General features: G+C 32.2%; 4 protein-coding genes across 8 annotated transcripts; 2 read left to right on the forward strand and 2 right to left on the reverse strand.

The window, feature by feature from the left end:
• On the forward strand, positions 6,207 to 7,736 carry LOC104728945 (putative FBD-associated F-box protein At5g56820). Its single transcript, XM_010447855.1, has 3 exons — positions 6,207 to 7,094; positions 7,193 to 7,330; positions 7,419 to 7,736. The coding sequence occupies exons 1-3, from the start codon at positions 6,207 to 6,209 to the stop codon at positions 7,734 to 7,736; spliced, it is 1,344 nt and encodes a 447-aa protein (XP_010446157.1).
• Positions 11,834 to 13,408, forward strand: LOC104726228 (transcription factor DIVARICATA). Its single transcript, XM_010445038.2, has 3 exons — positions 11,834 to 12,214; positions 12,508 to 12,707; positions 13,083 to 13,408. Exons 1-3 carry the CDS (start codon positions 11,947 to 11,949, stop codon positions 13,311 to 13,313), a joined length of 699 nt encoding a protein of 232 aa, XP_010443340.1. The 5' UTR covers positions 11,834 to 11,946; the 3' UTR covers positions 13,314 to 13,408.
• LOC104726229 lies at positions 16,523 to 19,500 on the reverse strand. Of its 5 annotated transcripts, none has more exons than XM_010445039.2 (12): positions 19,369 to 19,497; positions 19,189 to 19,254; positions 19,039 to 19,090; positions 18,858 to 18,931; positions 18,627 to 18,757; positions 18,438 to 18,516; positions 18,220 to 18,314; positions 17,820 to 18,128; positions 17,237 to 17,728; positions 17,025 to 17,153; positions 16,870 to 16,941; positions 16,523 to 16,743 (listed from the first exon to the last, which is right to left on the reverse strand). In XM_010445039.2, exons 1-11 carry the CDS (start codon positions 19,373 to 19,375, stop codon positions 16,876 to 16,878), a joined length of 1,500 nt encoding a protein of 499 aa, XP_010443341.1. In that variant the 5' UTR covers positions 19,376 to 19,497; the 3' UTR covers positions 16,523 to 16,743; positions 16,870 to 16,875. The 5 variants fall into 5 exon arrangements, 4 of the variants coding, with proteins under 4 accessions (XP_010443341.1, XP_019087220.1, XP_019087221.1 ...); XM_019231675.1 differs by having other exon boundaries at positions 19,351 to 19,497; XM_019231676.1 differs by having other exon boundaries at positions 17,838 to 18,128; positions 19,351 to 19,490.
• LOC104726230 (GATA transcription factor 21-like) lies at positions 20,538 to 22,756 on the reverse strand. Its single transcript, XM_010445042.2, has 3 exons — positions 22,329 to 22,756; positions 21,588 to 22,070; positions 20,538 to 21,329 (listed from the first exon to the last, which is right to left on the reverse strand). Exons 1-3 carry the CDS (start codon positions 22,587 to 22,589, stop codon positions 20,883 to 20,885), a joined length of 1,191 nt encoding a protein of 396 aa, XP_010443344.1. The 5' UTR covers positions 22,590 to 22,756; the 3' UTR covers positions 20,538 to 20,882.

A 27,953-nucleotide genomic window follows, 5' to 3' on the forward strand; every position in this document is an offset into this window, starting at 1 on the left:
TTGGATTATATGTAAATTATCATCAAGTACTCTGTACTCATCTAATAGTAATTATATTGCTGCATAGGAAGATTAGAAACTAAAAAAAAATGGTTTTATCCTTTATATATGTAAATAAACATTGGACGATTACAAAGTTGACGTGATTGACCACATCTTATTTTTCCAAAAAAAAAATAGCAGAAATATAATACTAGCTTGCTAGTACTTATTATGGATAAAGTCTTCATGCATCTCACTAAAGAGACAGACTAGTTTGAGCGTGCTACGTAGGTAGAGTTTTCCGGGAAACAACGAGGGCCAGCAGTTATCATTAATCCCGTTAAGCGTTTTGCAACAAGCATGTCTCATGCCATGAAACTTTCCTTTGAACATCCCACCAATTGCTTCAAAACAGCCTTCCACGCTCTTGATCGCCCCGATACATTCTATGGGATGTAGCCCTTTTGGATCGACTTCTACTTCTTTCGTCAACACCATCACCTTGTTTTCTTCGTTGTTTGAATCTGATATTTCACTAGCCAATGAAGACATGACTATCAAACCAAAGAAGATAGTGGCAAAAAGAATTGATTTTTTTTTAGCCATTTCTGAGAAAAGAAAAGAATAGAAAAAAAATGTATATATGTTTTGAGTGTGTTTAGAATGACTCTTCTTTGTGAATAGTGCCGGCCCTGACCTAAAGCCCGTAAAGCAAGGGCTTTAGGTGGCAGATTATATTAACAATTTAAGGGGCATCAATTTTTATAAACTTGTGGTGGTACAATGGTTGGGTATACCTTTATTCTTTTTCAGTGTTAAGACTTCGAACTTTTGTGTAGCAGTTTTTGTAACTTTTTTTTTTTCTAATGTTTGTTAATGGGAAAAAAAAAAATTTGCTTTAAGCACCAAAATTGGTTGGGCCGGCACTGTTTGTGAACTTGTGTTTACAATGATCTCAAAGAGGGTTAATTTATACTAGTTGAGTGTGAGTCTGAGAGGTATAACGAGCCCTTGATTTTAGGAGTATTAATGTCTGCAACAATTGTGAAGTCTGATTTAATTTGAACTGTTTGTGGTCTGTATATCCATAATTAAATTTTTAAAAATCATTTTAGTCAGAGGTTAATCTCTACTTTACTTATTTCATTCTCTCTCGAATCATAAAATTATGCAATTTTGGATCTCGTGAGAGTGCATCTAATAAATGGTCATCAAATCCCTTGCAAATAACAAAATCGAATAACATGATTTAAGCTTAGTAATTGTCTAATTGATATGATAGAATTATGTCGTAAATTGCATATGGACATATGGTGTCATTGTGGGTATATAATAGCTAAACCTACCAAACATGGTATTTTCTAGGAGGTGGTAACACCAACAGTAAATTCAAAAACACTATGTCTTAGCCTTTCAAATGGTTTTATAATGATTCTGATTGCAGGTATACAATGTTATAAAAATTTATCCGTTGGTAATCAAAAGTATTATTAGCTTTTAAATTTGTTTTTAACTCTGTGACATATTCTAAAAACAAATTGTTTACCTTTTCAGTGAAAAAATTATTTAGGTTATATAATACATCATATTCTGTAACAATACATATATATATATATTGTGTAGATATATATAATACCGTGATTTTATATGATTTAAGTCATATCTTTTATGGGTTTATTCAGAGAAACAGAGTAGATGGAACAGAGGAGTTCTGTATTACTGTATGTGAGTAGCATAATATTAAAGATACATAATGCATATTTTACATTTACTTTTTGTCAAAATTTTGAAACTTCATTAAGATTATTTTGTCACATACAATGATACACACGCGTACACATGCACATACGTGGCTTTGATTTTGAGATGATGATGGAGAAACACTAAAATTTCTTCATCAATATGATAATGTTTTTTTTTGATAATTTTTAAAAAATCAAATATGATAATTATTGGAAAGTTTATTTAATCAATGGTTAAAAGTGCGACTTATGGTTCTTACTTCTTACCTACCGGAGTTGATTCCAAGTAATAGTGTTGGCTATGTGTAGAATCTTGTCGAACCAAATTGTGTAAAAAGAAAAAGAAAGGAACATTTGTTATTAGAAAATGTTAAATGACATATGTACATATACATATATCAAGAAAATGTTTGCTATAAAATATAGTGAAAATAGATCAGAATGACACAAATTTGAAAAAATATTTCTTGATTGATATCGTCTCTTAGAGAAAAACTAGAATGACATAATATTGTGTCTAAATTACCAAAAGCTCAATCAAAATAAAATCGGAAATAAAAATTAAATAATAAAATAAAAATAAAATCTCTTCAATTAAAACTTTAGGAACCCGATAATCGTTTATTTTTTTTAAACGAACTAAACCTTTGTTTCTTCCGCCAGCAAAGAGAGATTTTACAGTCCAAAAAACAAAATCGATTTGTCGTCATCTCGCCGACGATTTAGAACAGTAATCACCAGTGTTCTCTGCTCCATCCAGATACAGACGCTGCCGGTGAGTTGGGTCGTTTATTCCAGGGGCGAACTATACATCATAAAGGGCTTCAGTGGTGGTTGATTTCCTCCGACGGTGAGTTAATTGGATTGTTACTTGCAATTATCGATTAACCCTGTTTTTGTTTTGGATTTTGCTCTTCAATAGCTTTGGTGGATCCTCAAAAGCATCGGTGGAAAGGATTAGGCTTCTTGTTTTGTATCTTGATCCTCAATAGCTTCATAAATCCGGTTAGGCTTTATGATTACATTTTGTCTCCAATTATCTCTGTTTTTATTTTGGGTCTTTAGTTATTGAAGAATTTGGTCTCGAATTTTATGTATTTTTGTGTCGATTTGTTGATTTTTGATATATTGTTTATTGGATTCTCTTTCACACCTATTACCTTCTTGATTTGATTTTTTTTGGATTAGAAGTATCTGTCAATTTTTTGTTACCTAAATGAGTGATTTGTTTCATGGATGCTTTGAAGTATTTGTTTCAATAACAATTTTGTGTTATCTCACATGTTTGCTACAGCTATTCAATCAAGTATTTATCATCTTGTTTGCTACCTTTTCCTATCATTTGATTCTTTTTTTTTGTATGTTTAGGAATGGCATCTTCAAGCAATAACATCAAATATCCTCCTCTACTTTATGAAAAAGGAAAATGGCCTCTCCAACATAGGAGTATGAACCACAACTATTTTGTATCGAAAATTGGTATTTTGAAAGAATGATTAGGGGTGGATGTGTGGGATAAACTGAAGGAATCATCTCTTGGAGTTTTTATAAAGTTTGTTGAACTGGAATACACATGGGCGGCGCAGAGAGTTCATTTTTTACTAACACATCAGCTGAGAATCAACAACATTCATGAGGTTTGGTCTTTGATCGATGATAGGCCAATTAGATTTTCTTTAAATGAGTTTGCGGAGATTACAAGCTTAAATTGTGATGCATTTGACCCTTTAGACAACTTCGATGTTGATCACCATGATTTCTGGAAAGAAATGAAAATACCAACAACCCTTGATGATCCTATGTGGAGTGAGTTGCTAAAGGTGATTGATTTTAGCAAAACATGTCATCTTGATAAGAGGATGATGGTTGGTAGGTTATGTCTATCGTCAGTATGCGTACATGAAATTCATCATACATCTAGAATCCCGTTGGCGACCGCTAAGAGAGTTGCTTTTGAAAAACATCCATGGGGTCGAGTCGCTTTTAGTAGTCTAGTGAATTCTGTTAAGATTGTTGACTATGATAGAGATTCATACACCATACACGGGTGTGTTCATGCTATGTTGATTTGGCTGTATGAGAGTGTTACTGGAATAGGAGAAAGTTATGGGTTTAGAAGGACAGAAACGACTGGTGTTCCACTTCTTGATTGACAATCATCTCGAAAACGTATCAACTTCACAAACTTCATCAAAAAAGAGAAGGAGTTGCACGGACAGGTTAGTAGTTTGTGATAATTTTTTTTAAAAAATACTTTCAACATGTTATAATTTGTATCAATTTAAAGTTATTATCAGCGCTAATATCTTCATTCATGTCTTGTAGGTTCGTGTAAGGCATATGGTTCATGTTTCAGAGGAAAACATGTATCATTCAGATGTTGAGCAGTTAATAGTTTGACCAGTGGTACACCGCGTGCATATAATTTGACAATTTGGGTCAAACTCGCATATGTGCATATAATTACATATATATCAAGAGTCGAAAATCTTATTATATAAAGTTTGATGTAAAAATTACTCATTAACAAGATCATGACATGTGTCAATTGTATCATTCAAATGTTGACACATGTCAATTTTAAATTTATTAAAATTATAAAAAATAAAAATGTAAAAATTCAAAACTTACCATAATTTTTTTTTATATAAAAGTAAAATAGAGAAAAGAAAACCTAATTTTATTTAAAATATTTAAACAGTTTTAAAATTTAGAAAAAATCATTATAAGGAAATTATATATATATATTTATCATAAAATTCAAAATTATAATATTGTTTACTTATTTTAATTTTAAGTTGCTAATTTTACAAGAAAAAATATTACTTTTTATATAAGAAAAAATGAATGTGAAAATTATACAATTAATTACTGTTTCTAAAAAAAATGTAAATACTCACCTTTATAGGAAAAAAAATATTGTTGAAAAAAAAACATAAAAAATAATAGATTGTCTCATATTTTTTTCACCAATCAAATAATTTATTCAAAAAGACTGCTGTTGTAATATATTAGATAGGAGTATGTAAGATTAACATATGCATTTTTGTAACCACAAAAATGTTAAAGTAAAGAGACATATAATATATTCTTTAATGTGTTCATAAAGACAATTTGTTGGTAGTAGTAAAGACTAAATAGTATATTTTAACAGTAAAATATATTTATGTGTACAAATACACTTTTAGTGGTGATGTAGATAGTAGATTTGTAAATGGATATACATTAGTGTATTATAGCCAAAAAAAAAACTATTTTCTATAATGAAAAGTTTATTTCTTTACTTTTATATATTGTTTTTCTTACGAAAAGAACTAAATATATATTCTTTGTTAAATTTAATTTTATCTTAATAACTTTGAACTCATCTACATCTATTTTCTTTAACTAAAAGTGTACTTATTTACTGTTTATTTTTCAATCAAACAATTAAAAGGAACTTTCTTGTTTAGCTGCCCAACCCGGAGGGAAAGAATTACAAAAGAAACTTCAGAGATAAGAGAACACGAAGCACGGGCAAGACAATCCGCCTTCGTATTTGACGCACGCGGGATCCAAGAGATGGAGAATAGTGGGAAAGACTCCAGCTAGTTAAACTCATCGAGCAAGTTGGAGAAGGACGACCAATATTCAGAAGACTGCACCATAGTGAGTAATTCAGCACAATCAGTCTCAAAACGTTGACAAGCGATCCCTTCAGTACGTATCCGCTCAATGGCCCACAACACATTTTTAACTCTGAATGCAGGGGGAGGGGCTCTGTTTTAGACACTTGGCCCTCAACAACAAGGTTCGCTCCTCACCAACGCAACACCACCAGCCCAGTCATGAATGCACATTGGTTGCTTTCTAAGAACCATCAATCTGAGAACGAGGTGAAGAAACCTAGACATATGAATACGAAGATGGAGCTGGCATGACTGCCATAAAAGAGAGCGCCTATTCCCAAGCTAAATTATCGCCCAAAGTTAGAGTAATTATATCATTCGCCTCTATCTCTTAACCTTGATTTTTTTTATGGCCTTCCAGATTGCCCATAAAATTCATGGTAATTGAATAAGTTGATCAGGATCACCCTGTTGAGAGGCGTCCCTCCAGAAAACAAAATCCAAATTCGAGTACACCGACTCATATGGTAAACCCTCTGACAAGACCGGAGTCAGAGATAAATCCCAAACTTCACACAAACGAGGACATTCAAAATAAAAACGTGATTAATAGTTTCAACCGTAGAGTCGCAGCTTTTACATCAAATATCACATTAGACACCTCAGTGTATCTATTTACTTACTAAAAAAATTTACTTTATATTCTTTGATAAATTATAAACCTGCCGCACATCGGGCGGGTCCTAATCTAGTTTAATATATAAAACGGAAAAAAAACAAAAGCTTAGGGTTTTACTTCTGTGAAGAACTCTTTTTCAACTCGTCAGCTACAAAATTAGTGTTTTTTCCATCTTTCATATCTGACGATTGTGCGATGAAAGCTCCAAGATTAGGAAGTGAAGAGGTTTTATGTTCGGATAGGATTAGTCACTTACCTAACGATTTGCTTTTCCGAATACTTTCGTTTATTCCGGCAAGACATGCCATCTCCACGAGCTTATTGTCTAAACGATGGAAGTTTGTGTGGAAGATGATGCCAACATTTGATCTTCATGAAAACTATATTCCCGAAATTGACTCCCTTCGAATTGAAATTTTTTGGGGCATGTACTTGCAATCACTTGAAGCTCCGGTTCTTACGAGTTTGAATCTCACAGTTAGGAGTTCTAGCAGAAATATTATAGATCGTCTGTTATCAAAAATTCAGTCCACTATTCTGGAGATCACAATCACTTCTATTTTTCCAATGTTCATTTCTATCAGATTCTCATGGTATCTTAATTTCTGCCAAACACTTGTCGTGATGAAACTCCAATACATTGAAGTTGACATTGAAGTTGTGGATGTTTTAACCCCGGTTTGTTTCCGGGCCTTGAAATGTTTGCATCTCACCGACGTGATATACTCACGCAAAGAATATTTTCCCACTCTTTTATCAGCTTGTCCTGTTCTTGAAGATCTATATCTCTTAATCGAAACAAACCGCTGTAACCGTCTTGACTCGTTTACCATATCTGTCCCTTCCTTACAGAGATTGACTATATGTGAAGAGACATTCTCCCGCACCATGTATGCGATAAATACTCCTTCTTTGAACTACTTAAAAGTTGCGGGTGGTTTTCTCTCTAGCTCTAAGTTTGTTGAGGATATGCCCATGTTAGCTGAGTCACATGTTGATAATGATTATGAAAATAAGAATAAGAACATCCTGAGATTTCTTACCTCTGTTGAACGTCTTTCAATACACTTTTTCTCTTCAATGGTAAACTCATTACCTTTATTTATTTATCATTATTATTGATCATTCTTCACGCAATCACTTAGTTTTTTGAAGATGGTATTGTACTTTACGGCATGCAGGTTCTGGATCTTACCGACAGTATCTTCCACCGCCTTCTTCATCTCGAGCTGTATTTGGACAACGGACTTCATGGGAATCTAATTCTGAGTTTGCTCAAACATTCTCCTAATCTAAAAGCTCTCAAAGTCAACAACAAGGTAAATTAAAATGTTGCGGTTTCATATTAAAACAGCTCTCATTTGTTTGTTCTTTACCTAACTTAGATTGTCTTAATTGTTTCCACAGAAACCTTCAAAATCTCTCAATGATCAACAGACACCTGTTAGTAAACCGGATACTGTTCCTGAGTGCTTGACCTTCCATCTTGAAACTCTTGAGTGGCGAGGATATGTAGGAAGATCGGAAGATAAAGAAATAGCTGAATACATTTTGGAAAACGCTCGTTGTCTAAACATGGCTATGATCTCTCGGTTTTTCCCCTCTGATCACTATCGCCATCGTAACGGCCTGAAGAAGGACCGGAGGATCGTGAAGGAGTTAAAATATATATATAAGGCGTCACCTTCATGTCAACTTGTAATTCAGCGCCAGCATAATCCGTAGAATGTTTGTTTCAAGTTTCAACTCTCAAGATTTTAAACTTATTGATGTGAATTTTATAGATTTAATGATAGTGTTACATGAATTTGAATCATTATTAGGCTAAAAACTGTTCGTATATAAGCCTTTTGAACTTTGTTTAACTCTGTATCTGAAACAGAGCATGCGACTTAAACAGAGGAATCTCAAAAACAGAGAAGTTAACTGTGATAGATGTTTGTAATAGTACACGACGTACCTTGTTTACCAAGTTTCGTTAGTTAAGTCTACTCAAAGAAACAAAGAGTCATTTTATTTTATTTTGAATTCAGGAATGTATTTAGCTTAATAAACAAAATTTGATATTTTTCTTCTAAGATTTCGAGGCTTTTTAAAAATAATTTTCTGTGATTAATCATGCCATTAGTAAGAAAAATAAAAATTCGGTCAGATTTGTTTCGTTTGCAAATCTTTTGAACGAAAAAGAGAGAAGAGGATTTGACGATAATATACTATTATCTAGCATACGAAAAAGAGAGAAGAGGATTTGTTATTAATTTAATACTCTTCTTAATTATTAGCACTAATCAAAATTTTATTTTTGTGTAGAGATATTATCAGGTTTGATTAGGATAAATCCTCACTTATATTTAGACTTATCTTGTATCTAATTGTGCCATTAACAATTTGTATAATCGATTATCCTTATATACATAACTAAACCTCTAGTTCAAGGTTTTATCTGAGAGATCATTGTTCTAGTCGAATCAAGTATTAAGGATTATAATGGGATCGTCTGTTTATCTTCCTGTATTCGATGGAAACAACTACGAGTACTGGAGTGCGCTATGAAAACGTTTCTCAAAGTTTTTGATTTATGGGATGTGGTGGAGATGGGAATTCATCAGCAAGAACCCGTGTAGGTAACTCCATCGACATCTCATGAATTCGAAGGAGTGAGTTATGATTCGTTTGCATATGATGCGGCGGCTGAGAACTATTCAATCTGGTGGAAACAATGGATGGAACGGAAAGATGCGAACGCACTTTCTATGATCCAGACTGGAGTAAGCATTGAGATTTTCCCATCGATAGCTTATGCTAAATCATCAAAAGAAGCATGGGATCTTTTGATGGTGAGATCAGTAGGTGGTCCTATATTTCAAGCTAGAAAGCTTCTTGATCTCAAGAATGAGTACAAGAATATGACAATGAGCGATGCGGAAACAATTCTTGTATTCACTGAGAAACTAATGAAGCTTGTGTTCCGTATGAAGTCTTGTGGGTGGGAGGTCGAAGATAAAGAAGTGGTGAAGAAGATTCTTTCCTCTTTGCCTCCCAAATTCGATAGAGTCTTGGTGGATGTTGCAGAAACACTTTTTGTTGGTGTCCTTATCGATTGCTTGCTTGTCCATGAATACAATATGAGACCTGATCAAGAGTCTTTGGAAGAATCGGTCATTCAGAATGTTAACGTGGAAGAAGGTTTTCAAGCAGAAGCTGAGATATTATACTCGTTGGATGAGATTAATCAAAACCAAGTGGGATCGATGGAGAGACAAAAGAAGTGTTGTCGTTGGTGCAACAGAATCAAAAGATGATAATGCAGATGCAGAAACAGATGATGATGTTACTGAAGGAGAAAGAGCAGCTGTTATTGCACTCCGAACCTTATAATAATCAGGATGAGGAGATGACAAGAGTGATCGAATCTTTGAAGAAGCATAACTTGAAGAAAAAGTAGTTGTAATGAGAAGATGACTTGCTTTTGTTTTGTTTTGGTTTTGGTTTTAGTTTTGGTATTTACTTTGCTTGGTTTTCTGAAAGTGATTTATTATTGATCTATAATTTCTTCTTTGCATTAATTGTGGACTTATATTTTTGTCTCCTCTTAGAACAGAGGAAAACAGAGTAGGATCGATTTTGCACCGACACAAACTCAAGATTGTAGTATCTCCGGACTCCCGTTATTGCTGAAGCAATGAGCTTTCATGTAATATTATTTTACAAACTCCAGATCTTAAAAGTTCTTGACATTCTCAAGTTATAGTCCTCGTTTACTAGAAATCTCTAGTTTGCTTGCTAAAACGGAAAAAAAAAGAAGAAGCAAATTTTGTTTTGTTTTTTTTGGGGCTGGGTCTCTTCCTATTTTGTTGAAATTAATTTGATCACTTTTTGAATATTTTCATGAAATATAGGAATATGGCTTTTAGGGTCTAGGGTTTTTAGTAGTTTATTTTTGTTTTTGGTATGAGAAGGTGTGTGTTGCTTATGAGTCTTCGTCTTCATTTGTGTCTCTTCTAATTTAAGACTAATTCAGAAACAACCAGAACAAGAAAGAATCATAGCTACGGAGTATGGCCTATGGTCGCTCAAATGAAGATGCAACACAGTTCTTTTCCGGTGTTTAATAGAGAAGACTATGAGCTTTAGAGTATAAAAATGAGAACTTAATAGATGTTGCGTGACCTATGGGATATTATTATAGGACTTGATAGATGTGGCGAAAATGAAAAAAAAATGGTGCAAGTTTTGTAGGAAGAACAGTCACAAAACAGAACAAAGCTGTTTTATCGTTGTTTATCACACGGAAAAAAAACTAGCTAGCAAGAATCCTTGAACACTTGAATAATTCCAGTTTAAGAATTACGTAAGAATTTGTTTATTTTGAGATCGAAGGAGTGTGATGTGTGTTGATATTGTGGAATGTGGATGAAGAGAAGAGCATCCGCAAGATGTTTTCTAATTTGGTTTCTATTGTGATTTTTCTTCTTAGAGTTAATACGATGTATAATATTGGAAGGCACCTCTTTAGATTTACTTTTACTAGATAAAAAATAATAAAAGAAATTACATACCTCACTAAAACCAAATATCATTGGACTAGAATTAAGTAGCCGTATTCATATGATGATATGTGAATCCCCATCGTTGTCCTCATAGGCTCACATATGAATCAACATAAATAGTTTATTAATTAGTTGTATGATAAAAATGACTCCCAGTCATACTCTCTTTAATTATGTTTGTAAAAGAAGATAGAATCAAACATTAATCGCTTATTATATAGTATATCAACATGAATATCCATCATATCATATTATATGTATGTGGTGGGAGGATAGAATCAACTTGAATAGATTAATATAGGATCAACATGAATCCCCATTAAATATTCATATTGTATACAGAATCAACATTAATAGATTATTATATGATCAATATGAATCCTCATCATTGTTCTCCAATACTTTGCTATACATTCCGAACTTAGCAAAAGAATCTCCATATTGCTATTTACCCATTCTAACCATAAACAATAAATATAGTTAAATGCATGTTGGGTAGTGCTTTGTCTACTACTTTTAATTACAATATTTAAGCAAATCAGGCAATCCTAATAGTAATAGAAATATGTACATATGACTCTTCCGTCCAACTAATATATATTCATGAAAGTATTGTAAGATCCAAATTATTTTCTATCAAACGATAACAATAAATAAGTGAGACTTGTCTTTCGTTCTTTTTTTGACATCATACATAAGACTTGTCTTTGTTTATGTAAACAAGACACCTTTGTTGTTTGTTTCTCTATCTTACAAAATTGTAAATCATTTTTTGTTATTTTTCTTTTCCACATTTTATTAGGTCATCCAACTACCCACCTCCCCAAAACTATTGGAGGATCCAAGTCCTCTCTCTCTCAACCATATATCCATATTTTCCTTTGCAAAAGGATATAGCTAGCCTTTATCATTTACAAATACATATATAGGTTCCATCCATTCTTGATATAGCTACCTCGTTCTTACTTCATATCACAGATTATATCAAGGATAAACATGGAAATTTTGAAGTAATAATAATAAGACTATGTCAAAGATAAATCAATATTTCATTTTTGTTAGCACAAATCAATTAGATTAGAAATTAGAATCTACATTTTAGTCCATAGTAATGATAAATTTTCCACTGATAAAGACATACCTTCCTTCTTTTGTCTTTTTATACGCAAGCTCGTCTTCTTATTGGCTAAAAGTAGAAAACACCAACTTGGACAACATAATTTAAATTATAAAATCCTCCAATAAATAAACTTGGTTTATCCAATCATATTCTCTCTTTATGCTCTCCACCATTTTACATAAACCCCAAAATCCCTCTTCATCATCAACATCATCTCTCTTTCTTTCTCTCTCTCTCTCCCTCATTCTCTTTCTCATTCATTGCAATGGGCAGAAGATGCTCACACTGTGGAAACGTAGGACATAACTCAAGAACATGTTCTTCATACCATACAAGAGTAATTAGGCTCTTTGGTGTTCATCTAGACACCACAAACTCTTCTCCACCACCTCCTTCTCCTCCATCAATTTTGGCCGCCGCAATGAAGAAAAGCTTCAGCATGGATTGCTTGCCAGCATGCTCCTCCTCTTCCTCTTCCTTCGCCGGTTACCTCTCCGACGGTCTCACTCACAAAACACCCGACCGCAAAAAAGGTTGCAACTTTGACATCTAAATCCAATCTGCATATCTCTTTTTCTATACTATTACTATTATATAATCGACTTGGATGATCAAAACATGTTAAATTAGTCCTCTTCTTATCACCGATGGTCGATTGGTTTCTTGACATAAAGGTAAAAGTTGGACTATTGTCTAAAGCATGCAACCGCTAAAAGACATGTAAAATTTAGAGTGGTCAAGAAAAATCAAGAATCTATAACTCGATATTCTTCTTCGGCTTTGGTTCAAGTTTTCCAAAAGAATAATGATTTATTTTTGTGTGTAGGGGTTCCATGGACGGAGGAAGAGCACCGGACGTTTCTAATTGGGTTAGAGAAGCTTGGAAAGGGAGATTGGAGAGGAATCTCTAGAAACTTCGTCGTCACGAAATCGCCGACACAAGTGGCAAGTCATGCTCAGAAGTACTTTCTCCGTCAAACAACCACTCTCCATCACAAGAGACGCCGCACCAGCCTCTTCGATATGGCAAGTTCCAGTCTTTTCTATATACATAACAAAAAGAATTTAAACTCTATATATATATGAAAAAAAAAATCAAAGAATCATCGGTGTCTTTTTAAGGTAAAATTCGTATCCAACAAAAGTCACATCTTCAAAAGTTAGAAAAGAATTTTTATGCTGTTTTAGAAAGTTATTTTCCCAAAATTCTTTTACCACTTAAAAATGTCGGAGTTTGTATAAACCAAAAAGTCAAGGTTTTCGTTTTTTTTTTGTGTCAAACAGTTAAGGTTTCATTAGTTTAATTTTAAAGCTTTTATAGACATAATAAGTACAATTTCTTGATGAATTAGAAGAAGAAAATAATTCTGTTATTGTCAATTTTATTTATTAATTCAACAGGTTTCAGCCGGCAAGGTTGAAGAAAATAGTACTCTTCAGAAGAGTATATGTAATGATCATACTGGGTCGACCTCAAAGATTGTTTGGAACCAAGGATTTAGTAATCCTTGTGTTGGATATGCAGATCCGAAAGTATCGGGGTCGGGTAACTCCGGTGGACTCGATCTTGAGCTGAAGCTTGCATCCATTCAATCTCCTGAATCTAATATTAGACCAATTAGTGTTACGTGAAAAGTATAAATATAACTAGTATAATTCAAAGGTTTGCAAATATAATCATTGATCCTGTCTAATTTGATTTTGATCCATCATAGTTACTTTGATAATTTGGTGAATATTTTATGGTTTCTGCATTGTAAGACTTTATGTCTTGGATCCATACTTTTTTTTTCTATAAAGTTATTTCATGTAACAGAGTAATTAGTTGTTAAGAAAACTATAAAAACGAGTTTCAAACATAGCGCACATAATCTTTAACGTTAAATCCACTTTACCAAAACAAAAAAGGGTCTTTTTCAGAATTGCAATAGTTTTGTTGTTGGCAAAAAAAAATATAGGTCACACTAAAAACATTTCTATATTTAGTGCAAGACTGCAAGCTGTGTTAATAGTGACACTACTATTGGAAAGGAACCATAGTGACTGGAGGACAAAATATTCTATTATTAGGTACGTTGGCCCAAACATTTTAAGTTAATGGCAATAAGACAATGAATAATTATTTTGATATAGATCCTCATCTAAGAAAATTGGGATTTATCTTTGAAACAAATGTTTTTCATATTAACATGGTTTTACGTACACATATCAACAAAATATGTTTGTAAACAAAAATATTTACATTACAAAAGATGAAGAGAATAATCGTCCAAACAAGTCCAAAAAGTATTCACACAATCATATTTTGTTTGCATTACTATTTCTTAATTGCTATAAAACTTTTTACGATTGGGTGCAAATACTCTTATAGGAATAGCTTTTCTTTCTTGCTTGGGATTTCTGATATTGGAATCCCAATTTGAATCAAGAAATTATTATATTGTTAGGAATATATTTAGTCGGAATTGCAATATAACTTTAACTCTTTAAGTAAACAAACAAGGTACGTATATCCGTATATGAGTTGACTCATTATCAATTGTTTTCTAAATTGGAAGCTCGTGGTTCCTCATACGGCATTAGAGTTTAGGTGAACCTAAGTCAGGTGGCCTAAATATGGTTTATTGCTAGTTGGTTGTTTTTTTTCTTTCTAAAACTAGGGTTTTAAAATAAAACTTTATTGATTGACAAAAAAAAAAAAATCCTTATCACAAACTATATCCCCTATATAATAAAATGGAAGTACACGACATTTTTTTGTAGACTATATAATAGATATATTTATGATTTTTTGGTTATAAACTTGTGACATAGATGTATCATAATATACGAGTTAGTCTGATTTTTGGTAAATAAGTATAGTATGGATTTAGTTAAGTATTGTAACATATAAATCAATTATATGTAATATTTAAAAGATAAGAAAATCTCTCAACCTAATTAAAACAAAAATATATGATTCTTCTTTCACATTTATTTTATTTTATATTTTAATTATTTTAATTTTTTATCTAATATATTTAGTTAATAAAATTTATGATTTTTTCTGCATATGATATAATTAAAAATTTTTTAAACAGACATATATTGCTCAACTGATGAATAAAAAAAATATACAAAATGCCCTATATCACCTAACAAAACTAGGCAAAGATTCAAAGTCATATTAATAAAAAAGATACCAAAATGATTATGAATACGAATGCGCAGAAATCTTGATTTATCAGACATTGAAATTAAAAAACTCGAATCAAATTACCTTAGGTGAATATATATACAAACATTTCGTATATATTTATTAAAAATAGGTATATTTGTTTCTATATGGGGAACCATTGGTTGATAGTTGATACACTCCATGAGGTAGTAAAAATAATTACTATGGGTGTGAGTGGTCCCTGGTTATCATGTCAAGATACCAATAATCACTTTTAGGTTACAAAGACATTTCACCCAACTCCTTTTGGCGGGTCCTATGCTTATCAATGGACTATACACATATGAGGCTTCAAATTATTTCATTGTAAGTCCAAAAAAAAAAAAAAAAAAAAAAAAAAAAAAAAAAAAAAAAAANGTCCAAAAGCCTATATATCTTTTCAAAGATCCAAATCATGTGGTCGAGAAAATTAATGCCAAGAAAGAAAATATCCTATCTAGATCATTTTGTTTCACATATATTTGGTTTCTATTATACAAGAGTTATATCTAATGGATCATTTTGTTTATATATAAGCCATTTCTGTTTGTCCAAAAAAATATAAGCCATTTCCTAGATATCTTAGTTTCGTAGGGAATAAAACTCTACACATACTATGTTTCTTTGCACACAAATTGGGAAAATTTAAATAACTTGAAGAGCTAGATTTTTTTGTAAATTATAAGAAATGTTAATAAACGAAAAGAAAACAAAAAAAAATGTTTATTTTTTGTCATCAAATTATATATGGTAGGATTGGCGAGTAATAATTTTGTTGTTTTTTTTATAAAAAAAAAAATCATGGAAGGAGACTCTAACATAGTAACATGTGACGTCGATCGAGAGAGAGAAGGATAATTATGGTTCCTGTCTCTTAGGAGAACATAGTTGTTGAATTCAATTTCAAAATACAATTTCGTTAGCCTTTTCTTTAAAAACTAATTATAGCATTGAATTTTAGCTCTAACAACCTCCAGATGTGACTATAAATGTTCTTTTCATATACATAAAAAAATAGTACATATTAGAATAAAAGTAAACTTTATATAAAAAAATGTTATCTTCCCTACCATATACACTATTTGTTTTCTACATTCTTTCAAATTAATCAGCTGGAAACAAAAGTGATATTATTAAGAAGTTTCATTGCAAAAGTTAAACAACATATCTTATAAAATAAAAATACTGTAAATGATAAGATGCAATTTTATTATACAAATTATCTCGAAAAGAAAAATTGTTTTCCACTTATGAAAATTTATTTGGGCTGTACTTTTAATATTCAGCTAACCCGTTTATGACAAAGTTTTAATGGGCCTCTTTGTTGACCAAAGTTAATTATTTTTTTTTTCTATGATCCTTAATTCATTGTAGTAATTTTAAAACAACCCTTATATGCATGTTTCTCAAAATTTAACCAATTTGTTTTCTGTTTTATCAATCGGTATTCAGAAGAATTTTGGTCAAAGGACAAACATCATTAACCCTAACTATAAACTTTTTTTTTTTCAGTTATGTGTAATCCAATCATCAAGTTATATGCATATTATTGAAACTACTGTGTCCATTACATCTATATTAAAGTTTGGGTTTAAGAGTGTTACTCCAATATTGTAAAAGTTTGGTTCGAATAACAGGGAACCTCTGCTAATTCTACTGCCTGGTTTTAACTGTAACAATGAAATCTTGTTTTAACAATGCGTGCAATCAATCACCTAGGCTTAAAGCTTGATTTTTTTTTTTTTTTTTGATCGCCTATAAGGATAACTAAAATTTTTATTATGTGCAATAATACATGTATAACAGTCTGGTACTCTGGTTTTAAAAAGAATTGAATCCAATATTACCATCTCAAAGGCAGCTCGTCTGCAAAAAAAGCAAGAAAATAATTAAGGAAAGCTTATGACACAAGAAATTTACTTTGAATTTCTTCCACAACAAGAAACAAAACAAAACCTAAATGGTCTTCATATTTTTATGCAGAACACTAACCTTGTTTTAAGTTCTTTGCCGTGTCAAAAACACTAATCCTGCAAACCCCGCCACGATCAACGCACGCATTACCTGAAAAATTACTATGATTATGATGATAAGATTTTGGTTTATCAAATAAGCCATGAATGAAATATATCGATTGATAAAGTCACCTGCCCAACAGGTCCATGTGAACTTTCTGAATCTGCAGAATTCTCAGTCTTATGTTTCTTTGATCTCTCAATGTTCTCCCACTTGTTGTGGCTACTCACTTTCACGATACTTCTGCAGCGGATTCCTCTCTGAAAATATTTCGGGTAAACACAAAATCTGAGACATCATATACAAAGACTGTAAAAACCAGTAAAGGCCATTGATTTTGTACCTCACCGATGTTTTCCCTAGTGGATTCTTCTCTGTTCTTTTGTAACAAATCTGCTTCTGCCAAATCCAAATGTACCCTTTCTCCAAAATCTGTTTTTTCGCAAGATAAATCTTTTGCCTCATCTGGAAATATCCAGAGACGGGATCCTCGTGCATTCTCTTGTTGAGAATCCTTAAAGCGCACAGATTTGTTTGGTTTCTTCTCATCATCTCTTACTTCTACCACAGAGCTTCTTTTTCGCCTCAGCTTACTTAAAGAGTCACTCTTCTCCTCTATAACTATTGTCCTTTCATTTCTTGAAACTATTACTAAATCATCACATCTCTCTGTGTCCTCTATACAAATTGGCTTCTCCATATCTTTAAAGCTTATCTTCCTTTCTTCCGGTTTCTCTAGAGTCACAGCGCTTTCCTGTTGTGACTGCGCCTTAGTTTTCTCCTCCACATCTTTACAAGAACCAGTTTGAATCTTTGTTTTCCGAATTTTTGTATCCTGTCAAAAGATCTAGAGAATCTTAATCAAAAATGTTTTAAAACATCTTGATCACAGACACTCATAACTCAAAACCAGTCCAAAAAGGTACCTGAGAAGTAACTTTTACCTCAAAGTTGCTAATCATTTTCCGCACATTGGTCAAATTTGTCTCTGACATACTCCGCCTCATTGACTCCCGTTTAAGGTTTCTTTCCGGTATGCTCAAACCCTTATCTTCTTGCTTCACTAACAAGACACTCTCCACTTTTTTAATCTCCGGAAGCTTCTTACTTGAGGAAACATATGAAGAAGATAGTTGAATTTTGGGCTTCTCTTCTTTCTTTGGTTGAACAGTTTCATTTACTTCAGGCTTCCACATTATCAAATTTGACGAAACCTGTTCTCTATCTGCATTAATCTACATCAGGTGGGAAAATCAGTAGCCTAAGACAAAATCTTTTGAAATTTGTATAAGTGATAGCATTATCAAAGTGACGATTAAATCATACTTCAAGCTCGGTTTCTCGAGACAGACCAAGAATTTTCTTAGGATTAGCAACAGCCACGATGTCTCGGGTTTGCATTGGACTTAAAGTAGACAAATCTCTCATCACATCAAGAGCAAGAAAAGCCGGAAAACAAAACAAACATTTAGAAACACAACTTAACCATGTCAACAAAAAAACAGAGAAGAAGCAAGTTCTTATTTCTTTTCATTGGATTAAACCTGAAGCAATGCTTTTAGATTTGGTAAAAGAAGTGCCATTGACAAGCTCCTCGTGCTTCTTTCGCAATGCTGATTGTCTCTTTCAAAGCAATCAAAACCAATGGACTTAATCAAGATTGGAATTTTGCAGAGCTTAATGAAACAGAACATATGAAGAAAAGAAAAAAAGACAATGAATTTGTTTTTTACCAAGAAACGAATGCGATTTCGATCTTCTTCGGTTAGAACAAACTGCATTTTCAATTGGACATTTCCATAGCCATTGAAGGAAAGTTTCTCTTCCAAGAAACCATTCTCTATTATTATTCTGGTCTCTATCTCTATAACCTCCAAAAACTCCCCAAATTCAGAAACTCAAATATGTCTAATAATATTATAGAACCTACCAATATGATTCTCTACAGTTCTAAACAAAGATACCTCTGTGTAGTATCCTGTTCCCATTGACATCTAACAGACTAACAATCAGATTTTCTCGGAGCCTCGTTACTGGACTGGTTACCACATTGAATCAAAGAAACAAGAAAGTGTCACACTTTCAAAAAAAAATCTCAAAAATTTCCAAACTTGAAAATTCAAAAGGATCAGTAGAGAAATTTACAAAATGTAGTCTCCTGAATCCGAAGTTCGATACTCAAGCTTCCCCATAGCAACTGATACAAGAAGACAAGATTATAATTTTTTTGTAATGTTCGTCCATCAAGTAAATGTTAAAGAGTTTTTTTTTAAGGGAACAGAGTCAAGTTAAGACCTTTAATGGAAGTGTTTGAAGAACCTTGATGAGAAGATGTCTGAACATCATCAATAAGACCCAAAACTGAGGAATTGAACAAAGACAACATTTGTTAAAAAAAAAAGGGTGTTTTGCCCGAAATTGAAAGTGTCTTCCTTTTTTTTTTACTTCTGTTATTACCTGAAACTTGGATAGTACCTGGCATTTTTCAGAGGTATACACAAACACACGCAGGATTGAAGCAAAAAAAAAAACGAAATTGATGGTTATGGAAGAAGAGGAAAAAGAAAAAAGAAAAAACAGAGGATTAGATAGAAATATATGTTTGTGGTTGGAATTAGATTTTTGAATGTTGAGGGAATTGAGAGGGGACCCATTATTATTACTGTGTGTGTTCTCTTGATGAGTGTTTAATTAATTTCTCTATATGCCAAAAAAATTAATGCTTTTTGCCTCATTCCATGATGATGAGACAATGCATACAACATAGTTTAATCGTTTAGGGTTTTCTTAATTATCTTACGTTCCATGATTAGAATAGTTTACAATAATTAAGTATATTAGTGCATGATTTCGTTAAAAGATTATTGTCATCAATTGGATTAATTTTTATTTTCAAATGTAAAATAATGTGTGTGTTGACAAAAGTATGTAAACAGGTCATTATTGTGCAGTAAAATATTTGTTACGTAGTGACATTTAAAACTAAAAATATTGGTCAAGTTACGTAATCCTGAACATATTATGGAAAGAAAAAAAAAACAATTCTGATATTTTTTAACTTTTTTTTTTAGCCTTTAATTTGTTTTGTGTATCATCATCCATCCATGATTGGCGTGGCAAGTACTGTGTACTATATACATAGTGACCCTAAACAAAAGGAAAAGCATTTCTTCATGTGGTCGATTCAGACATGAGACACAGGTCAACCCCATATATGTTTTTATAAAAGTAGGAAATAAATTAGTAAGATAATTTTATGAAAAACTAGAAGAGAAAATATGTGGGCTTGCAAAATTTTGAAGATCTCTTCTTTAATATTTGATGTCGTCGCCTTAAATTGCAACACAAACGTATTATCTTCTTTACACATGATCTCTTGTCTTATATACACATTCATATTATCCCAAATCATCATCTTTGCCTTCATCCTTTTATATATCTTGTGTTTATTATATTTCCACAACCTATTTATCCAATAGATATCCAAGTCTTGTCTTAAGCAACGTAGTTAGTATAAACTTTGAAAATTAAAATGAAATTGTGAATGTTATACCTACTAATATACGTACATTTAAAAGCCGGTCATCCATTACGATTGATCTCAATTGTGATGATATATGTATAAAGATAAATAGATAAGTAAATTTACTCTTAACTGATTATATTATTTATCAAATCTCGTTACACAATATAAAGATGTAAATGCACAACCCACATTATCGGGTGATTAATGCTCCATCGGAAAAAACAAAACAACGACACAAACTCTAAACCAAAATCTCCATAAACATATAGAGCTATTATAGCTATCGTAATAAACTCTCACACACTTATTATAAAATCTTCTGACTCCTGATATTAGACCAACTGCAAAAACTACTAAATTACTCACTCCGAGATTTAACAATTAATCATTATTATTATATCACTATAGTCTATATAGCTATAAAAATAAACCTTTTTGTAATCAGGATATCGTGATTATCTGATCAACCGTGAACCATTCCATACGACAGAGCCATGAGCAAAATAGCAGCCTCCTTCTCATCTTGTGGGAACACTCGTTGATAAGCTGAGCTTTTGCTTAACATTATCGTCAAATCATCGAAGCAAAATTTGTTCGACGAAATCGAAGAATTAGAAGAAGTTGTTGATTTGCTGATCTCGGAATCTCCGGGAACCGTTTCCACTTCCATTTCCTCCTCCTCTTCCACTTGGATCTTGCACTTTTTTGCCTTGGCCACCACTGGAGGAGAAAGATTGTATTTTTGATCCCCTCCGTTTGATCTCTTTTTCTTGTTTTGCAACTTCTTTTTCAGCGGTAATTGTTGCACTCGGGCCGGTACTGCCACCTCTTGATCACCGGCAGCTGCGGCCGCGGCCATAGCGGCTCGCCTTGCCTTTCTTTGCCTTATGCCACATGCGTTACAAAGAGACTGCGATAATAAATTAAAATTAGTATGCGTAGATGACAAAAAAAAAACGATTAATGCTTTAATGTCTAAACTCTAAAGGATGTAGTAGATTCAAATAAATCTAAATCTATGCGTTCTTAACATATAGTGTGATTATTTATTTTATTATTATTTTTTTTTTTGATCAAAGGCTATTTATTTTAAATTAAAAGTATGAATTAACATTAAACTTAGGTACATATATATATATATAGTATGACATATAGTGTGATTAATTACCTTGGGACCTCGAGGTCCACTTCGCCAAAGAGGAGTCTTGGTCGTGTTACAATCCGAGCAAACCCTAATCACGCCATTGTTATTACCATAACCAATCTCGTTGATCGTATTGTAGGGATTTTCCGTGGTCGCAGCTGTGGTTGTCCTGGTGGAAACTTTCTTGAGATTGAGATCTTTATCCTGATCTTCTTCGAAATTAGTCTCATGATTTAGAGGGCAGTGATCATTTCCTTTATGATTATTATTATTAGTCTGATCAGTGGGCTGGTTATTGTTGGTGATTGTTTTCTTGATCAACCGCATCTTTGGGGATATCAACCACTTGTCGGAGTCTGAATCGGGGTTTGTCGGGTTTTGACGAAGAGTATTGGTTTGGTCTTCGTGATCTTTTTTCCTTATCGTTAGTTTCAGTCTTGTCTCCTTCTTTGGCACCATGTGATCGTATGATGATGATGATCCACCGTTAGGCACAAACATTTTGGCCTGATATATATCAACGATCAAGGTTTATGACCAAGCAAGAAATAGAAATCCGACATACGTACAGTTATCTTACGATTCTCCCTTTTTATTTAATAAATTAATTTTCTTATGTTAAAATTTTCTGCAAACAAATTCAGATTAATATTTGTTTTGAGAAATTTACATGATTAAGCATAAGTTTTGCAGCTAAAAAAAAAAGATCGTGCAAGGATAATATTTATACACACAATTAAAGTTGATATATAATTATAACTATACCTTGAGGGGTTGAGAAAGATGGAGATGATCAGCATGGTAAGTGTTGTTGTAGGCAACATGTTGATCTTCTTGAGAGTTAATCAAGAAAGGGAGGTAAGAGGAGAGTGACGAAATGGACGAGGAAGAAGATGAAGAATTAGAAGGGACTTGATGATGATGATGAAGAAGAGACGAAGAGGATCCAAGAGGATAGAAAAAGGGTTGTTCGTGATGGTTCTGATCTTCGTTAAGATCTATAGAGTAATGAAAATTCGAACCCATTGCTGAGAAAGAGAGATAAAAACACAAAGAAAAAGATAGAGCTAAGATTCGAGATTGAGAGAGATCATAGACGGCAAAAAGAGTCCAAGCAATACTATGTTTGATCCTTTTTAAAGGCAATGTGATGAGACACGAGCCAAACACACATGGTTGCTATTATATACTTGTATTTTATATATATGGTTTACGTGAGTCTAGAGTCAGGGTACTTATGTCTTATGTATACATCAACTTGTACAGTGATTTTTAGACGATATGGATAAAAAAATACTGTTCTAAAATCCTACGTTCGGACAATACCTTACCAAATATTTTAAAGTAATAGTATTGATAATCATGTCCGTTTTATGTTTTTTATTTTCTAAATGTCAAAAAATTACCCCAAACTTCTCTTCTTTTTTTTTCTTACAATTTGACCATATACTTTTTTTTTTTTGATCAAATCAATTTGACCATATACTATGAGATTGAATCTATAAGTTTCTCTGCATATATATGCTATAACGGACATAATTGTTTATCTATCCAAATGAGAAGCTGCGTGGCTGAAGTTGATCTGCAATTAAAAAAAGTTGATAATACTATTGTCGTTATTAAAATTTAGAGAAAGTTAAAAAAATATGTAAATGTATAATTGATTAATTTAGAGGTTCACGTGAGTCCATGGCACCCATACGAAACCAAACACATGAGACAAACTGTGTGTATGTGGAATGGTACTGGACGGCCCCATTCAGAACGAACCCTATCTGCAATTTCCTTACCCCACTAGAGAAACACAGAAAATTAAAAATAAAACCCTAATTTATATAAATATTTTCGAGAGTGAGAGCCACACAAATCATGATCATTGTTGAACAAATAAGATCCTTTTACTTGTAGTCTTTTCAAATCTAGGGTTTCCTATATCTCATCAAGGCTTTACTATAGAAGAAAAAAAGTTAAAATTTGGATTTCTCATGTTCTTTTCATACCCCCTAAACTAAAACCATATTGTATCAAAGAATCACTTATGAAAAAAGTTAGATGATCTTTCAACTTAGTAATGTTATCATTTTATGATTCTATTAAATTAATCAGTAGAAAACAGTTTGGAATATATATTGATACAATAAACTTAAGAAGTTATACAACATTCTCTTATTGAAAAGCTAATTAGCGTTATATAATTTTTCTATTGACAAAAAAAAACTGACAAAAAAAAAAGTCAATTAGCTTTAAAAATATATATAGAAGAGAAAAACGTCAAAAGAAACAAATAATTTCAAATAGATCATGACAAAAGGAATTAGTGTTTTTTTCCAAATAAATGGCAGTGGATCAGCTTTTGTAGTATGAATTTGCAAACGATCAAATAATTCTAAGTCCAACACTGATTCGTTGGTTTTATTTCCTAATAATCTAAGTTGACTCAATCGACAAAACAAATTCAAGATCTCTTGAAACCCTAGTATACTAAAATGTAACTCGTGATCCTTTCAACTATGCATGTGATTCATCAATAATCTCTCCCAGATGAGAGAGAAAGAGAGGATCCATGATTGAGAGATAGGAAGTGAGTCAGAGGGAGAGAGAGAGAGATTTAGAGAGAGGAGATGAACAGAGTGATGAAGAGATAGGTTTAGAATGGTAAAGGAAGAAAACATCCCCACCTTAGTATTGCCAAACTTATTCAATTCCTTCTCATCAGATTTTACAGATCACTGAGGACCCCCACACACAAAGAGACAATCCATCTTTAATTTCAAAATTTAAATTTTTTGCCCATGATCAATTTATATTTGTTATATATCAGTTTCTCAGACTAAATGATCGAAAAAATCTGATCTACTATACTTAGTAGCTTTTTATATCAATCTGAATATGATCTATCACTCCCTATTTTTAAACAAAAACTTAAAGATTTGGCCAGTGCATCATCTTGAGATCCGAACTTAACACTATTAGTTAAACATAAATATTTGCTCAATATCACAGTGTACAAGGTCAAATGAGATATTCTGCATGAGCAAAATGATTTACGCAATTTCATAAATTATCTACTCTCTCGATCGAACATAAAGAGATCATAAGTATATAGAGGATCTAAATTTCATATTTAACAAAGAAAACCATTGATTTGTGACCAAATGATATATGTGTTTTTCATTAGTTATACCTCGTTTACTATAAGTACAACAATCCAAAACAAACAAAATAATGTATCCAAAAGAGCACAATAATTATATGGATCATGGATGTTAGGATTAGTCTCACAGGTCTCGTTCTCGCATATAGTACTAGGGGCAAAAAGATAATATGCAAACGGGATAAGAAAGATGAAAAGAAGTACTTTCACAGTTAATAGTTTTCCTTACTCCAACTTCCTTTACTCGTATAGATAAATTAATGGTGGGTTCTTAGATCCTGGACCATCACATGCCAAAAAAAAAAGTCATTTGTTTTCTTTTGAGTAAGAAACTGGTAAAATGCATAGGTGTCAGGAAAAAATGAATATTACTATTGGTTAGTTTAACGGTAAGTATCCAGAGAGAAAAAACGGTACAAAAAATGAATTGTACTCTTCATTTTTACATCACTTCTCATCAGTCTTGGCCTCTAGGGGTTTTGCTTTTCAGGCTCAAAAAAGTTTTAGCCAACTTTACCAAATTGGGTCAGTCCATCAATTATAACAAGTTATATAGATATTCTAACACAGCAAATCAATATGCATGCGTAGAATAATATGGAAATGAACAAATATACTTGACATCAATATATATTACTTTTGAAATGCATGGTTTTAACGTGTATTTTTATATAGATTAACGTGGGTAACGTTACTAGCATTAGAATTTTTGATGTCAATAACAGTTACAGTGTTACAATACTGTATATGCTTATTAGCATTAGCCCTATTACCATTATCGTGTTGATGTGTTATTGTTCCGAACCACTATACTAACGAAATTAAAAGTTAAAAAAATAATAAAAAATTAACAGCAAATGAAAGGTAGTTTGACCAGTTCTCTCTCAATATTGGATGATATTATAATGTTTGACAAGTTTTCTTTGTTCAGTGTTCTTGTCTTCTTGAAAAGCGAGCTAATCGGAGCCGTTGGATCATGGAAACGGGGATCGATGTGAGCAGAGATAGAGCCATAGAGGAAAGAGAGAGAGATCTTTAGCTAGGCTAGCTCTCTGAGCTCTTAAAGGTTTTTGTTCTTTCAGGTTCTAAAAAAAAGAGCAGCATGCGATCAATCTAATCTATATCTCCTTCGAGATTTTAACACCTATTCCTATACCTGTAGATATTTACATCAAAAACCCGAATCTAAATTAAACTATTCTAAATCTTACAATAAGAAGGACGTGATATTTTTGAACACAAGAAAAAAAAAACAAAGCACACGCACCAAAATATCAATTTAACCTAGAATAATAATTTTTAATAAAATAATATATAAAAAGCTACATATGAATCGGAAATTTAAAATGAAATAAAAAGAAGAAGCTAGAGATCAAAGTGGACCAATAAAAATTATAAAATCTATATATTTATTGGGCAAAGAAATTATAAAGTATTTATTTTAAATTTTTAGTATAAGATTACAAAATAGGGACTGAAATTAAAAAAAAAAAAAAAAAAAAAAAAAAAAAAAAAAATATGTTAATTGTTTCTAACGTCTGTGNATATATAGTCATATAAGGTTCACATACAATGATGAATTGCCGAGACAGTTTTTTGTTCCTTCCTTCGTATAGATCTCCGATTTTGTAAAATGGACAGATAATAAGTTATAATTTACAAAATATTATTACTTTAAAGAAAATATCCACACGAAGTGTCCAAGAAGATCACACATGACAAGTTGTAAATGAAGAGATTTTGATTATTTAATCTGAATTACAAGCAAGGGGGGCAATATGGAGCATTCGAATCCAACTCTTCTAACAATTTGGTCTTGTCTCTTTTCCCAAATAAACATAAACATGATCTCATATTTGGAAAGTGGTCACACACTTCTCTTTACCGACAGTCATTAACCCGATCGGCTAGCTCGAACTTTAAAATCAAACCGCCAAAGTAATGATTAACTAGATAACAAATCTAATTATGCTTGTTTTGTTAATTTTAGAATATACCACTAAATACAAAATATGTTAGATAAGGTTTTAAAAGTGATTTCTATTCAAATTATGATGCCAAGTTAAAGTATTTATTGGATTAAAATTTTGAAAGGTAATTCCTGAAAACTAGATTTTATGTTTTTTCTCCCAAGATTACTACCAAAATTTATTAAATATTACCAACAAATTTTTAACAAAAACAGTACTTAAATATTATATTTCTGACACCTAAAAAATTATGATCATTTTTATGATAATTGTGTTATTTTTGGGCTATTTGAAAGTGTTTCTGTTAAAATTATATAGTTTTTAGTTATAAACTGTGGAGGTCTAAATGGTATTCAGAAAGAAAAAAAGAGAGAGATGTGTGTATGTTGATTTGTGACATCGGTTAATATACCGGTTCTTAGGTTGACCAACTAATCGCTGATCAGCGGTTAAAGCTGACCGTCTAAACTAGAAAGATTGATAACTAACAGGATTACGGGTCGGTATCATTTGGTGCACATCAGGTAAGCCCATTTAATTGCACGCACTGTAACATAAATAAGGGAAAAATAGTCAATTTGGATAGATTATAAGATTATTGCAATAAATTAGAAGTATATACATATACATACGTACATACATATGAAAAAAAAAAAGATTGAGATCCCGAAGAAAATAAACGATAGAGAGATGGGCTACGTATGCGGCTTATAGATCACAATCTCCAAGGAAGTAAACACTTTTGGAAGCAACAAGACAGAGATATGTATGTATATGTGTGTATTATGATGAATTATGTCAATTTTAAGTGTCAGTACAAATGGAGTTATGTCCAACATTTTGGTACTTTTCATGACTTGTCTTTTTTTGTTTCTTCCCAATAAAATTTCCCCAAAGGGACCATTGATCTCATCTCTCTCACTAATCTTCATCGCCGTATCCTCTGTCTTGTGACACATTGATTTTTGTGATGTGAAACTCTCTCTCTCTCTCTCTCCCTACATGAAATGATTCGTTTATTTAATATCACAGTCCACAGATTATTAACACTTCATTCAATTTCGATCAAATCATATGCGTCTGGATGGAGTAGTAGAAAACAAAATATCTACATGTGTAATTTTGGCTTGGATGAGCCTTAGGGATGGATACATATATAATGGAGTTGATTTTGGCAACATTTTTAACTTCGGTTGTTTAATCAACCGTTTATGCAGTAAGAGTAAGCAGTTGAAAAAAACGGCAAACATTGTAATAACTATTGAT

Source organism: Camelina sativa, chromosome 11 (assembly GCF_000633955.1).
Source record: "Camelina sativa cultivar DH55 chromosome 11, Cs, whole genome shotgun sequence".
NCBI classification, from domain to species: Eukaryota; Viridiplantae; Streptophyta; class Magnoliopsida; order Brassicales; family Brassicaceae; genus Camelina; species Camelina sativa.

Excerpts from the sequence above, each read along its gene's own strand:
- LOC104726228 (XM_010445038.2), top strand. The coding sequence starts at position 11,947 with ATGGGCAGAAGATGCTCACACTGTGGAAACGTAGGACATAACTCAAGA. Across the intron at positions 12,215-12,507 it reads AACACCCGACCGCAAAAAAG|GGGTTCCATGGACGGAGGAA; the intron begins GTTGCAACTTTG and ends TTTTGTGTGTAG. Across the intron at positions 12,708-13,082 it reads GCACCAGCCTCTTCGATATG|GTTTCAGCCGGCAAGGTTGA; the intron begins GCAAGTTCCAGT and ends TTAATTCAACAG.
- LOC104728945 (XM_010447855.1), top strand. The coding sequence starts at position 6,207 with ATGAAAGCTCCAAGATTAGGAAGTGAAGAGGTTTTATGTTCGGATAGG. Across the intron at positions 7,095-7,192 it reads TACACTTTTTCTCTTCAATG|GTTCTGGATCTTACCGACAG; the intron begins GTAAACTCATTA and ends TACGGCATGCAG. Across the intron at positions 7,331-7,418 it reads CTCTCAAAGTCAACAACAAG|AAACCTTCAAAATCTCTCAA; the intron begins GTAAATTAAAAT and ends TTGTTTCCACAG.
- LOC104726230 (XM_010445042.2), bottom strand. The coding sequence starts at position 22,589 with ATGGGTTCGAATTTTCATTACTCTATAGATCTTAACGAAGATCAGAAC. Across the intron at positions 22,071-22,328 it reads ATCTTTCTCAACCCCTCAAG|GCCAAAATGTTTGTGCCTAA; the intron begins GTATAGTTATAA and ends GATATATATCAG. Across the intron at positions 21,330-21,587 it reads GTGGACCTCGAGGTCCCAAG|TCTCTTTGTAACGCATGTGG; the intron begins GTAATTAATCAC and ends TTATTATCGCAG.
- LOC104726229 (XM_019231675.1), bottom strand. The coding sequence starts at position 19,375 with ATGCCAGGTACTATCCAAGTTTCAG. Across the intron at positions 19,255-19,350 it reads AGGTACTATCCAAGTTTCAG|TTTTGGGTCTTATTGATGAT; the intron begins GTAATAACAGAA and ends TCAATTCCTCAG. Across the intron at positions 18,932-19,038 it reads GATTCAGGAGACTACATTTT|TCCAGTAACGAGGCTCCGAG; the intron begins GTAAATTTCTCT and ends TGTGGTAACCAG.